This window comes from Haemaphysalis longicornis, unplaced genomic scaffold, assembly GCF_048455015.1.
Source record: "Haemaphysalis longicornis isolate Haplotype H1 unplaced genomic scaffold, Haemaphysalis longicornis Haplotype H1 scaffold_7, whole genome shotgun sequence".
Taxonomy (NCBI): domain Eukaryota; kingdom Metazoa; phylum Arthropoda; class Arachnida; order Ixodida; family Ixodidae; genus Haemaphysalis; species Haemaphysalis longicornis.
The window spans coordinates 134,766,529-134,779,503 of record NW_027526422.1 but is presented as its reverse complement, the minus strand read 5'-3'; the positions used below and the strand labels follow the sequence as shown (position 1 = coordinate 134,779,503).

At 46.3% G+C, this 12,975-nt stretch overlaps 1 protein-coding gene across 3 annotated transcripts in view; it reads right to left on the bottom strand.

Moving 5' to 3' along the window:
- The window catches only part of LOC144147023 (cationic amino acid transporter 3-like), a 112,934-nt gene that overhangs the window by 34,815 nt on the left and 65,144 nt on the right, over positions 1-12,975 (bottom strand). For all 3 annotated transcript variants that reach the window (XM_077679044.1, XM_077679045.1, XM_077679046.1), the window contains exons 7-11: positions 12,691-12,808; positions 9,599-9,759; positions 8,575-8,636; positions 6,508-6,647; positions 4,833-4,935 (exon numbers count right to left, since the gene is read on the bottom strand). In XM_077679044.1, coding sequence (XP_077535170.1) covers positions 4,833-4,935; positions 6,508-6,647; positions 8,575-8,636; positions 9,599-9,759; positions 12,691-12,808 — 584 coding nt within the window. The remainder of the gene's footprint in view (positions 1-4,832; positions 4,936-6,507; positions 6,648-8,574; positions 8,637-9,598; positions 9,760-12,690; positions 12,809-12,975) is intronic.

Genomic DNA, 12,975 nt, shown 5'->3' with positions numbered 1-12,975 from the left:
TGCGAGCTCACCATGCAGCGAAGGGCGCGGCTTCTGTATCCCTCCTTTGCGAAAGCAGTTGGCAGTTACCTCCCTTTTGGTCACCTGCCACAAAATGGCGAGCATTTCAACCGCCGTGAAAACGTCGATTTTTGTCTCTCTCTTCAGTTGCAGGTTGAAGAGCATCTTTTCAATGAGGCGCTTGCGATACGAGCACTTCACGCTATGAATTATTCCCTGGTCTAGGGGCTGAATGAGGGAGGAGCAGTTGGCTGGGAAGAATTCCAGCTTGATGTTCTTTAGCACCAAACCCTCAACATGATGAGCGGAACAGTCGTCTACGAGCAGGAATATTTTTCTGTTCTTCAACATGTCAGTGTCCAGCTCCATCAGCCAGTCTGTGAACAGAGAGAGAGAAAAGACTTTATTGAATAGAAACGGTCCGGTGGCGCCGATGGTGTCATCCGGGCCAGCCCTAGGAGCTTCAGGTCAGGCGTCCGGCGCTCGGCCCCAAGGGGCTCGCCGCCGCCTACCCGCTGCCTCTCCAGGGCCTCCCGGACGCACTGGACGACTAATTTCTGGGTGTTGTAGTCTGACGAGGTGATGGCTCTTCGCACTGTTACTGGTAGTTGTCGGATGCTTGAGGGTGCGAGGTCTTGGGGTGCGCACTGTAGTATGTGGGCCAGCATGCCGCGAGTGGCGCGGCAGACGGTACACTCGGATGTCTCGTAGATTGCGGGGGCTATGTGGCGGCCCAGTACTGGTGTGAGCACAGAGTCTGTTTGTACACTCGGATGTCTCGTAGATTGCGGGGGCTATGTGGCGGCCCAGTACTGGTGTGAGCACAGAGTCTGTTTGTATTTGGCGATAGAGGGTCCCCTCGCTTCGAGTGAGGTTGGGGTGTGGGGCCGGGAACCGCCTCCTGGTGTCTCGGTACCACCGTAGTATGGTGCCATAGTCTTCTAGTGGCGTAGGTAGCGAGTAGGGCGCATCTTCATGGGATCTCCGTCCGGGATTCAGGGGCGTGGGGGGAGACCTCTCCTGGGGGGCCGCCCGACTGGTGAGTTCGCGAGCGGCCCGGTCCGCAGTGATGTTGCGGTTGCGGGCGCGGTCTACCCCAGGGCCTGCTCCTCGTGTGCGGGGAACCATTGCAGTCTCAAGGGGCGGGTGTTAGAGCCTGGAGCGTTGCTGAGAATTCTTGCCGCGATTGCCGCGACAGCGTTGGTACCGTAGTTGCGTATGGCCGATTTTGAGTCACTGAGGATGACTGCGCAGCCGGGGTCGGTTGCGGCGAGGGCGATGGCGATTTCTTCTGCTTGCGCCGGTGTACTTGCTCGGAAGCTGGCCGCGGTGACTGTGATGCCCGTGGTCGCTGCCACGACCGCTGCCACGTACTGCCCGGGTCTGGCGTGGTATGCGGCCACGTCTACATATCGTGCACTCTTGTCGGCTCGTGTCATCCATGCCTAGGTGTTAGAAACGTACTCGACAGGCAAGTTTCTCCCGCTGAAACAACGTGACCTCCTGCTTTTGCTAACGGCCAGCGGAATTCGTTTGTCGCTCCCGTCCACGTTGACGCAAAGAAGCACTGTCAATCACTGGCGGGACTGCTTTCCCCCATGGCACTTCTCGTCCTTTAACGCCAGCGTTCTGTTTGGCAGGAGGCGAAAAAACAGTGCCGTTTCGTCGGCATTGTAAATATCCGCCGCGTCGTACCGGTCCAAAATTTTGGGAAGCCGGTTACGCAACCAGTCCTCGGCACCGACTGCGTTGGCCTCGGCGGACTTGCCGCTGACTGCTTTTCTGACAATTGCGTGGCGCTCTTTAAAACCTCTGCAGCCACCTGCTGCTCGCCTTGGAGTCATGGCAACCGAGCATGCAAGCAAAGTTCAGGGCTTTTTGTTGGAGCATGGATCCGCACAAAGGCATGTTTTTCGCTTGCATGTCCATAAACCAACTGAACAGCGCCTTCTCGACGTCCACATACCATATTTATTCGAATCTAAGCCGATAGTTTTTTTGAAATACTGATATATCAAACTCCAGGGTCGGCTTGGATTCGAGGATTTTGAAACACGCGCCAATTTCCGAGTGAAATTGAGGGAAGTGGCACGCAGCTAGCGCCGCCCAGAAAAGAAAGTATTTTAGCCATTACTAGACGACCCAGTAGCCACTTAAGGGGCCATAGCGGGGGTCGATGCCGCCATTTTGAACTGTGCGGATAGTGGCCTGCGTGCGGTGTGGCGTTTGATTTTGACAGTGCAATGCACCAAACAAGCGGTGCCATTATAGTGCCGCTTTTAAAAGAAAAGTTGTTTTAGCCACGGAGTTGTCGTCAAACGTTCAAGCCGGGCGGGACTTCCGCCTGGATGAAAAAAATGTCCAACAATGGAGGACGCAACGGGAGAGGATATTTGCGTGCGCCGTAACGAGGATGGCATTCAGAGGCTACCAGCGATGACGATTCAGAATGAGCACCGCATCTTCATGTTCAATAAATGTGTTTTCTTTTTGTGAACGCTGACCTCGCCTTTTTGTTCGGCCTACAATTGAGGTAAGTTTTTTTTTTTTTTTCTTCGGACTTTTGGGGGCCGGCTTAGAATCGGGGCCGGCCTAGATTCGAATAAATACGGTACGTAGCCACTTTCACCTTTTTTCGGTCAGAGCTGGGGCCAGCAGTACTCACGGCACATGTGATGTTGTCCTTCAACTTCAGTATCGTTCAAAGAGTACTCTGTGGGATGTCGTACCTCTCGGCGACAGTTTTTTTCTTCTCACCATTCATCACGTCAGCGATTATCTTCACTTTCATCTTGAGAGTGAGCACTTTTCTTTTCTTTGGAGCACTCATGCTGCTTAAAAGGCTTACCTACTGACGCACGAACAAAATATTAGCGAGAACAACCTAGAGCAGCGGCACCGGGAACAAGGAGGCCTCGAAAAAAATATTTGAAGTAGGCTTCCCCAGCCTAAGCATAGACGGCGCTGGCGTAGGCAACGATGGAGACGTCAAAATGGTGTACGTGCTATTAAGCTGCCTATGACTGCTAGCGGTTTGAGCAGCTTCTTTCGTCACTTTTAACTGTTGTCAATCGTAGCTGTCACCGTTTTTCTTTCGTTTTAGGCTTTTAAGTGTTAATGCGAGTAATTAATGTTTTCAATGCAGGCTCTGAGAAGCAAAATAAAATTGTCTCGACCTGAATCTCGTTCATGCTTTCTTGCTGTGACTTCGTTAAATCGGAAGCGCCGCACGAAATTACTTCGCAAAATCGAGATAAAAATACATGCATTTAGCAAAATTTCGATAGAAAAATTGAAAAACTTTGTTATATCGCGAATTTCGTCAAATCGAGGTTCGTTAAATCGAGGTTCAACTGTACACGCTAATCACACAAACAAGGTTCTGTGACGTAATCGAAAAATCGCCGGAAAGTAATCTAAGAGTTGCCACAGCTTCGTACGTTTTCTCTAAACTCTCAATTATTTGTTGGCGATAAAATTGGTGCTGTTATTGGGAGAAAGCAGCCTTTTGGATCAATCAAACTTCTATTTTGTCTTCCTGCACCCTCTAAAGGCAGCTTCTTTGCAAGCACAGGCGTACCGCAGGAAAGAGTGCTGGCAGGAAACGTAGGAGAATGCGCCGTGACACTGCCCCCGCACCACACCCTTTATCACCCCATCACGCTGCCTTTGCTGTTAATGACCACTTAAGTGACCAGCAGCAAGCCACACGGCGATGACCACCCAGCATGCCGACAGGAAGGTGCTTATCACAAGCGGTTGACAGTTATTGCCGTAACTGAAAAAAATTGACCGTGTATCTGCTCCCTTCTCTGCAAACGTCATCGAAAGGCGATAGCCTTGCGCTACCCAGGTGCACGTAACTGCCCCCCCCCTCCCCCTCCCTCCCTCCCTCCCCCTCCCCCCCACCTCTCACATTTTTCTCCTCCTGTCTCAGCCCTCCCGTGATAAGTTTGCTGAATTAAGGGGGCACATGGGTCTTTGATCAAAAACTATTTTTACAGTTATGATGATGAAAATGAGAACACATACGAAGTTTTTCATTTCCATTGTAAATATAAAATTTGTTTTTGTGTAAAACGGCTACATTCAAATTCATTCGAATTTTTTTACTTGATTGTTTTAAAGCCTTTGTGAAAGAACTGCTAAGGGATGCAGCTGAACAAGGTACGAGTGAACTGTGCACAAATCAAGGAGTGCAGTGAGACTAACATCATCAATCTATCTGGTCTATAGCAGATGTTACGACTGTTTGAAGTTAGGACTTGGATGGCAAGACCGGTTTTTCTGATTCTTACCCTTCAAGCCTAAACTTCAAACAGTTGTAACATCCGTTACAGACCAGATAGAATGATGATGTTGTCTCATTGCACTCCTTGATTTGTGCACAGTTCACTCGTACCTTGTTCAGCTGCATCCCTTTAGCAGTTCTTCTACAAAGGTTTTAAAACAATCAAATAAAAAAAATTCAAATGAATTTGAATGTAAATATTTTATATCTACAATCAGAATTAAAAAATACATACGACCCCCAATTTTCATTGTCATAACTGTAAACATTTTTTGGTTTAAGACCAGTGTGCCTCCTTCAATTCAATTTTTCCTCGTTCGCACTACTGGCACCATTCGTTCGGACCGCATGCTACGGTTTGAGTCGGGCGCTTGACCCGCTTTTGTATTTTGCGGTTGAAATATTGTTCTTCACTTGGAAAACTTTCACCCATATAAACGTCTCCTTCAAGAATTCTCTTAACTTTAGGCCTAGCGGCTGAATCGGGAGACAGGCACACGAAAATTTTCAGGTTTCAGTAGCCCAAGAAACCCTCACATACCTGAGCATCAGCACCGAGACCGCAACCAGGCTGTAGGCCAATAGCGTTCCGATCGACATCATGTTGGCGAGCTCTTCCACGTTGAACATCATGGCCATTACACCTGCAGCACGCAGCAACAACAACCGACTGAACATGAGGGGTGCGCAAATGTTAAAATTTTCAAACATGAATCGAATACAGATGCGGCAAAAAAACCGCCTTCAAATACCGAATCGAATAAGTCGGTAGTATTAAAAAATACAAAGCCAGTGGCAACAATAGTTTTTATTATCTTTCTAGAAACTGCTGTCAAACAATGAATCGAATAAGTTGGTACTATTAAGAGCCATGAAGAGAAAATACAACTTCGTGTAATTTGAGAGAACTAGGATTCAGTATCTCACTCCGCTCCATTACAACCTCAAAAGATGTTTTTTTAACTAAAAAAAAGCAAGAAGTATCTAAAAACTTTCAAATTTTGCGCCACAGTGACGTGTTATGAGCAAGAATGACGCCATACGGGACAACAATAAAACAATTTTTAGTGCATCAACTGCACGTTAGCAATCAAGTGATGCGGTCAAATGGAACTAGAGGCCCCATTACAGACGTCCAGTCATGTGTCATCACGACAGGTCAGTTAGGCGGCCGCCAATTGCACAAACAAGGTTCCGCAACGTCATAGAAAAGTTGTGGGAAATTGGCTAGGGGTTCGCGACTGCTTCACACGTTTTCTTTAACATCTCCGTTATTTGTTCGAAGATTGCGATGATATTGGTATCATTGTTATCGGGACTAAGCAGTCTTTCTAATAAACTCAACTTGTATTTTGTCTTCGTGGCTCCTTTAAAAAGATACAAAGCCAGTGGCAACAATAGTTTTTATTATCTTTCTAGAAACTGTCTTCAAACACTGAATCGAATAAGCCAGTAGTATTAAAAAGATACAAAGCCAGTGGCAACAGCGGTTTTTATTATCTTTCATTTGTTGCAACAGCACTTTACGCTACTGCAGTTAAAGAGACGTAGTAATGCCCTTATTACCAATTACCGTGCGGAGTTAAATATTAACTGCACAACATGTTCAAGAAGTATGTGCAACCTACGCACCATTACCTTTACGCCAAAAAAACGAATGCATGTTGTTTTCACAGGACAAGCCATTTGGGATGCAAGAAATTAATTTATGATCGCGCTAAGACATCACCTTCAAGTTGCAACATACTCTATGGCAAACCATTCATCGGGGCCGCTTTTCTTTTAAGTCAAGTAATAAAAACTCAAAATACAAAACCAAAATTTAGAGCCCTTCTGCTACTCTGAAAACGGAATAATACCAGTGAAGCTGTATTGGTGGATGACAGCTACATTGAGTTACAAAGGGTGACTTACCACACTGATCCAATCAAGATACACAACTTCCCTAGAATTAATTTGAAATTAATTCTCATATAATTTGTTTTGCGACAGTTTCGACAAAAAAAGGAGTTGCAGCCCTTTAATAAAACTACACTCCTCCTGTAGGTGGCCATGCATTGAGAGCAGACAGGAATTGTTTGCAACTTCATCGTGAACCAGATTCTAAAGACAAGTAAATGACTCTACAAAGCAAACAGAGGACAGATGTCAGCTAAGTCACATTTCTTAGCTTTGTCATGCCCACCTCTCGCCCCTCTTTTTTTAACCCCACTGACCGGAAAAGACGCCCGAGAGGGCCGTTGCGATGAGGGGTGTCCTGAGGCGCGGATGGACGGTGGCCAGGAAGCGGAAGATGAGTCCGTCCGAGCCCATGGCGTAGAGGACGCGCGGAAGCGGGAACATGGCTCCCAAGAGGCTGCACAGAGGCGCACGGAGGTAACGCCAGAGTGAGGACACAGCACAGCCCACAAGCACGCACTCAGGGGCGGTAGGGCGTGAATAGCTGCACCCCTGGTCTGCACGATTTTTAAACACTATCATCATCACCATCACCACCACCATCATCATTAGCCTATCTAGGCCAACTGGAGGGCAAAGGCCTCTCCCACAGATCTCCAATTATCCCGGTGGTCGATCTCCATACATCTACAATCACTCAGCTGCAATTGGTGGGCGAGTAGAACAGGATGCCCACAACAGCCAACACTTGGCTTGATGTTCGCTGTGTTTACAAAACACACAGTTTGCGAAATTCGTGTACCCTACCTTTCTTGCAACTTTGCGTCTATTATCTTATCTATGCAGTCGCAACTTCCAGACCATCGGATAATTTTTGAGACCCTCGCGCAATACGAGGGTCAGTAGAAAAGTTCTCAGCCACACACACACTATGGGTGGAAGATTGCTCTGCACCAAGTTTAAAAGTTTTCAAGGGGCTCACTCTCTCTCAGCCCAGATAACAACTTATCCACATAAGACAGTCCAAAAAGAGGTGCCGCCATTGTGAAACACTTGACTCCTTTGCAGAGCACGTCATCGGAATGCAAAACAGCTTTATCCATTCAAAATCGCTGACAATGCAGCTTTACATGCCTTAACAACAACAACAACAACAGAAAAAATCACAGGGTACCAGATTTAGATTGTGGTCGGTGATGCGCTAGAGTCACTGAGATAACCCCCAGGAAGGAAGCTGTCTAGTGGGCCTGCCCAGTGGTCACGATAGAGCGAGGCTCCCTTAAGGAGCCATGAAGAGAAAATACAACTTCGTTTAATTTGAAATAACTAGGATTCAGTATCTCACTCAGCTCCATTACAGCCACAAAAGATGTTTTTTTAACGAGAAAAAAGCAAGAAGTATTTAAAAACTTTCAAATTTTGCACCACAGTGATGTGTTATGAGCAAGAATGGCGTCATACGGGCCAACAATAAAACATAATTTTCAGTGCGTTAACTGCAAGTTAGCATTCAAGTGATGCGGTCAAATGGAACTAGAGGCCCCATTACAGACGTCCAGTCATGTGTCGTCTCGACAGGTCAGTTAGGCAGCCACCAATCGCACAAACAAGGTTCCGCGACGTCATAGAAAAGTTGCGGGAAATTGGCTGGGGTTTTCTTTAATATCTCCGTTATTTGTTCGAAGATTGTGATGATATTGGTATCATTGTTATCGGGACTAAGCAGCCTTTCTAATAAACCCATCTTGTATTTTGCCTTCATGGCTCCTTTAAGACCTGTTGTTGGTCACTTTCACTTCAGTTTAATTTCCAGTAGAAGTGCTGGCAGGCAAATCATCGTACGCACTTTATCAGTATCTGCCCTGCGGTCTTCGTCAACAACCAATGACATGCGACCCACTTTCAAAGAAAAAAAAATAAAGATGCCAGCGTATTTTCTCCAGCACTTCTCCCACTCTCAACATTATTTGGTTAGTTCTCCTCCCAAGGTGAACACTGAAATTTTCTTTTTCCTTTTTGGCCAATCTTCACCAGTCTTGCTAAGTGGGTATGCGTTCGGGGAGTTAACGCAGGAACTCCATCCAGTAGCAGCAGCATTGCTGTTAAAAACTGCTAAGCATCATCAGCAAGACAAGGCCCAGTAGCACTGGGAATTTGACAGCCCCAGATTCCAAGATCCATCAATCATTGAAAACAAAGGCGAACAGACAATGTTTTTTTTGCTTTTTTCGCCGAAAGAACCGGAAAACCGATGTTAGCAGGCTGCTTAAAAGTTAATCACGGCCAAGAAACTCTCAAGTTCCCCTGATAGTTCCATTCCAGACGTTTTAAAGAGGAGGGATCAACTTTGAAGTGTTAATCCAACCCTTTCTGAACCTTCTCACCTTGTGGAGAGGCCCGCCAAGGCTCCAATGGAGATTATCCACTTGGCGACAGGCCAGCCAACCTGCAAGGGAAGTGGGACTCCATTGCGGCGACTAAGTTATCAGAGCAGCGTAGAATGTATCCGAGAAGCACAAGACGACATTTCCAATTGAGTTTTCATAGTTGTCTATTGACAGTATATACAGCACATGATTACCGTAGAATCGAAGGCAGTCATTACAGGCAAGAATTCATCACTTCTTTTGGAGAGGCATCTAGTTTGGTATGCTGATGCAGGCAACATGTACTAGACAGTACTTAACAGCGTTGTGCCGCATGAAACACACGTACTTAACCAGTGCACGGTCCGATACTGTGCCTCAAAATTTTAGCCAAACTTCCGTAGATGCCACAAACCAAATGAGGCCTGGAATTGCGAAGCTCCTGCCAAGGGTTTAAAAGGCCAACTGCGCCGAAATCTCACCTCGGCCAAATTTACTTTGAAGGTGCAGTACGTACCACAAAATGAACTGGGACACGAGTGCTAGCCCCGTGAGATGCCTTGTTAATCAGTCAGAAGCATTTAAAATGGCTCCATCGCACACGACGGTGCACCTACCGGTGGATAGCGCAAATGTCCATAAATTGGAAGCTACATTGTGGCCCGCCAGGTGCTCGGTCCTCCGGGTAGCCAGGAGAACCAACTGGTTCAGCTCTGCTATGAGAGCTTTCCCCATTTCCTGCCGCGTGCACGCATAGAGCTTGCGTGTAAGGCTTTGTCCCAAGCTGCTGGCCATCGCGCCGCTCGCTTGCCGGCTGTGACATCACTTCAGCCTGGCCCTAAAGGCCACGCTCTCCTCAATTTCAGCTTCAATATAACTGATTTGTGGGGTCATTTGCAGTGTGCAAGCGTGAGTTTAAGCTGTCATATTTTGCATCTCGCAGTCTTTTTAGGCAGACTATACGGAAATAGGGTTTTCAAGAGGCCGAAATCTTCACTGCAATTGGCCGCTCTAAGAAAATCGAAAGGAGGCCGGAACGTACCATTTGGAAGACGAAAGGCAGTGGTGCGGACACGTTCTGGTCGTAGTAGGGCCAGAGCAGCGTCTCAATGATGGACACCCCAAAGTAGGCCAGGAACACAATTCCCAACGAGAGCACGATTCCGACCGGGATGGCGCGCCGGGGGTTCCTGACCTCTTCGCCTGGAGGGAGGGGGGATTGAAGGAGGAGAATTAAATTGAAATAAATACCCCAGCGTAAAAGCAGCAACAATTACTCAGAGGCACTTAGGTCTGCCCACATGGTTTGAAGGACGAAAGCCTGGCAGCATACATAAGCAACTTGTTCCCTGTTACATTGTATTTGACTCTCTTTTTTCGCTTTCGTTTCTTTCTCTTTTGGACGAATTACGTCAGCAAGCTGACTGTCACATGCCACTACTTCTTTAAAATCATGGTTCTGCACGGCTGGTGTGCATCTCTTCTACTCTCCTGCCACCAAGTTCAGGCGTAACGCGGCATGCACTGTTAGATTACTTTTCCATTTCCAATGCATGGTTTTGTGAATTTTGTGAAGCGGCCACATTAGCCCTTAACTCTTTCGTGACCATGCCACAGGCCATCATTCACGGGTGAACGATGATTTTCAAACCTCCCGCAAAAAGTAAAAACGGCGCTATTCGGGCAACCGACGCCATGAAATTTGAACCCGAGGTAGCGGCGAGTTGGGTGAAAACGGCATCCGGTTTCACTGTGCGCTCTGCAAAGGCGGATAGCGGTTTCAGGGACTTCGGCCACTACTGCTGCTGATTTTTTTTACCCCAACAGCAGTGATGACTCCAGCAACAATATGGATTCTTCAGATTTTAGTTCTGATGAAGTCTCTCCCATTCAACAGCCTCAGAATTGGACAGGTGCTGCCAGGGAAGATTCGTTTTTGACTTCGCGCTGTATTTATAAACAAACTGGCCTAATATCTGATGACTGCAGTGTTACTTTCATGTGTAGGGTCTGGACAACGTGCGGCGGGGATATTTTGCCAAACGCACCACGCCTTATCACGTTATCACCATCAAGATCGCCTGGCGCTGGTGTAAAATTGGCGCTGCGGAGCAACACGCTCTGCTTCTCAAGAGCACGAAATTTATTTTTCTTGGTTTTTACCGCTGCAGTGATAAGGATTTGGGGTGAGAACGCAAAAAAACATGCTTAAGTAGATATTTTAGAAAGACCGACTGACTCTCGAGTGGCTTCGCGGAGCGGCACAGCTGTCACGGTGGTTAGGTTGGTGGGCCCGCAAAAACTTCGTGTACAGTGCTGATGTATATACTGAGTCATAGCTTAGGAATGTAGAAACATTTCGTATATCTTAGAATTCCTAAAATAATTTTTAAGCTCGATAAAATCGCATCTTTGTGTTTTGCGTATACTTTTTTCTGCATTTTTTGTTTTGCTGACCAATAAACTCAATAATTACACCTTTCACAAAACTCCTATTATGTGCTTCAAAGAGAAATCTATAAGCTACAATTTCATGCATAGCAATGCTAAATGTATCTAGTAGCTAAAGAGAAAAAAAAAAGTTTTCTGGATGCACTGAAAATCGGCCATTTTTCCGTGGTCATGAAAGAATTAAATCTCCCGATTCCTAGCCAATATACCAAGTGGGTACGTGCCACGATGAAAGGAACAAAAACAACAACCTTTGTTCTACGCTGGCAACATGCATAGATAGCACATTGGGCTGGTACTGCGGAGACCCAGGTTCAAACCTCACTGTGTCACACGTTTTTTGTAACTCTTTGCAGTGACAGCCATTTTCTTTGCCGGACAACGACAACAACGGTGCTCTTTTGCCAGATGGGGAACTTAAAGCTTTCGTCTTAATAGTCAAAATTTTGAGTAGCCGTATTAAAGGGACAGACAACCGATCTTTGTCGCGTATATGTTCTCTATCCCAAATGAAAGCCGGCGTTTTATTTAGCCCGGTAACCAAAAGCAATTTCTAAACAAATTGGCGGAAATAATTTTAATTCGGCAGCAAACTTCCTGAAATCGGAAGGGTGGCGGTTCGTAGTGTCGAAACTTGACACTACAATATGTGTACCTGTCACGTGACCTGCAAACCCAGCAGCTACTGTAACTGCTGAAACGTTTATTTACGTATTGAAAACCTTTTAACACAAGTATTTGTACAAGATTAAATTGTGTATGTATTTCTAAACATTATTTTGAAAATTTTAAACACACGCCGCCTGCCGCCGCAAGGTTGCTCTCAGTGTGGCTAACTGAGCCTCCATGCCCAGAATCAACGGCAGCGTTCAGTAAACAGACCCTGTGAAGGAGCTTTGAGGATTCTGCCTGAGTCAGGAGCGTTTGTTCTGCCAAAATAATTGATTTCAGTTTCCAAATACGCCAAAGGCAGCTTAAAAAAAAAAAAAAAAAGTCGCGCCCAGGGAGAACCAAACTTCCCGCCTCCACAACGTGAAGCCAGATTCTACCTATCGTCTTTCCCAACAGATGGCGCATTCGTGCAAAATAGACCGTTGCATTAAAAACACACATAAAGGAACAGGAAAGCATGTGATTCAAACTTTTTAGCTGGAGACAAGTTTTCAAATATCGTTTTTCATTTCGCATACAGACAAAAGTATGTTGCCGAGCTACTCTATGTCATAGTTGCCAGCATTATTTTTGGGAGGGACACATACGCCTCGTAGATCTAAAAATTTCGATTTAAAAAATTCTAGGGCGTTATCAGCAAAACCGTTTCTCTTCTAGGGGCTTTAAGTGATGCCCTTTCATTTGGGATAGAGAATATATACTCGACAAAAATCGGTTGTCTGTCCCTTTAACTAATAAATGCACGATTTTTGAGCAAAGAAATTCCTGACTTATGAATCTGGGGAAAGAGACCGTTTTGTGCCAACCGATGATGGCAGAAGTGCTAGCGAACGCAGAAGCGGTTCAAACTGCAATTCAAGACTGCCTGGAAATGGTTCCCCAGTTTGGTCTGCGGTTACCCAGCCTTTTTCTTCAGTCAAATTCCCACAAAGCATCCGAAAGAACTAAAACAAAGGAACGAAATGACAAAGAAGAAAAAGGGAAAAGGAAGATGCTCGCACACGCACGCACCCATGGTAGCGATGCAGTCGAAGCCCACGAAGGCGTAAAAGCAGGAGGCAGCGCCATTGAGCATGCCGCCAATGCCATAGGGGAAGAAGCCCCCCTTGCCATGGTGCTCTCCTGGAATCTGCAGGCATCATCATGAAAGCGTCATCATCATCACCACCAGTGTAGACAAAAATGATCAAAAGCAGAAATTCTGCTCTTCAGATAAAGCTAGATGTTTTAGTTTTGCTCAAACACAAACCATTAACGCTGTAATGCACTGCAGGCAGCCCCTAAAAGAGTGCCCCA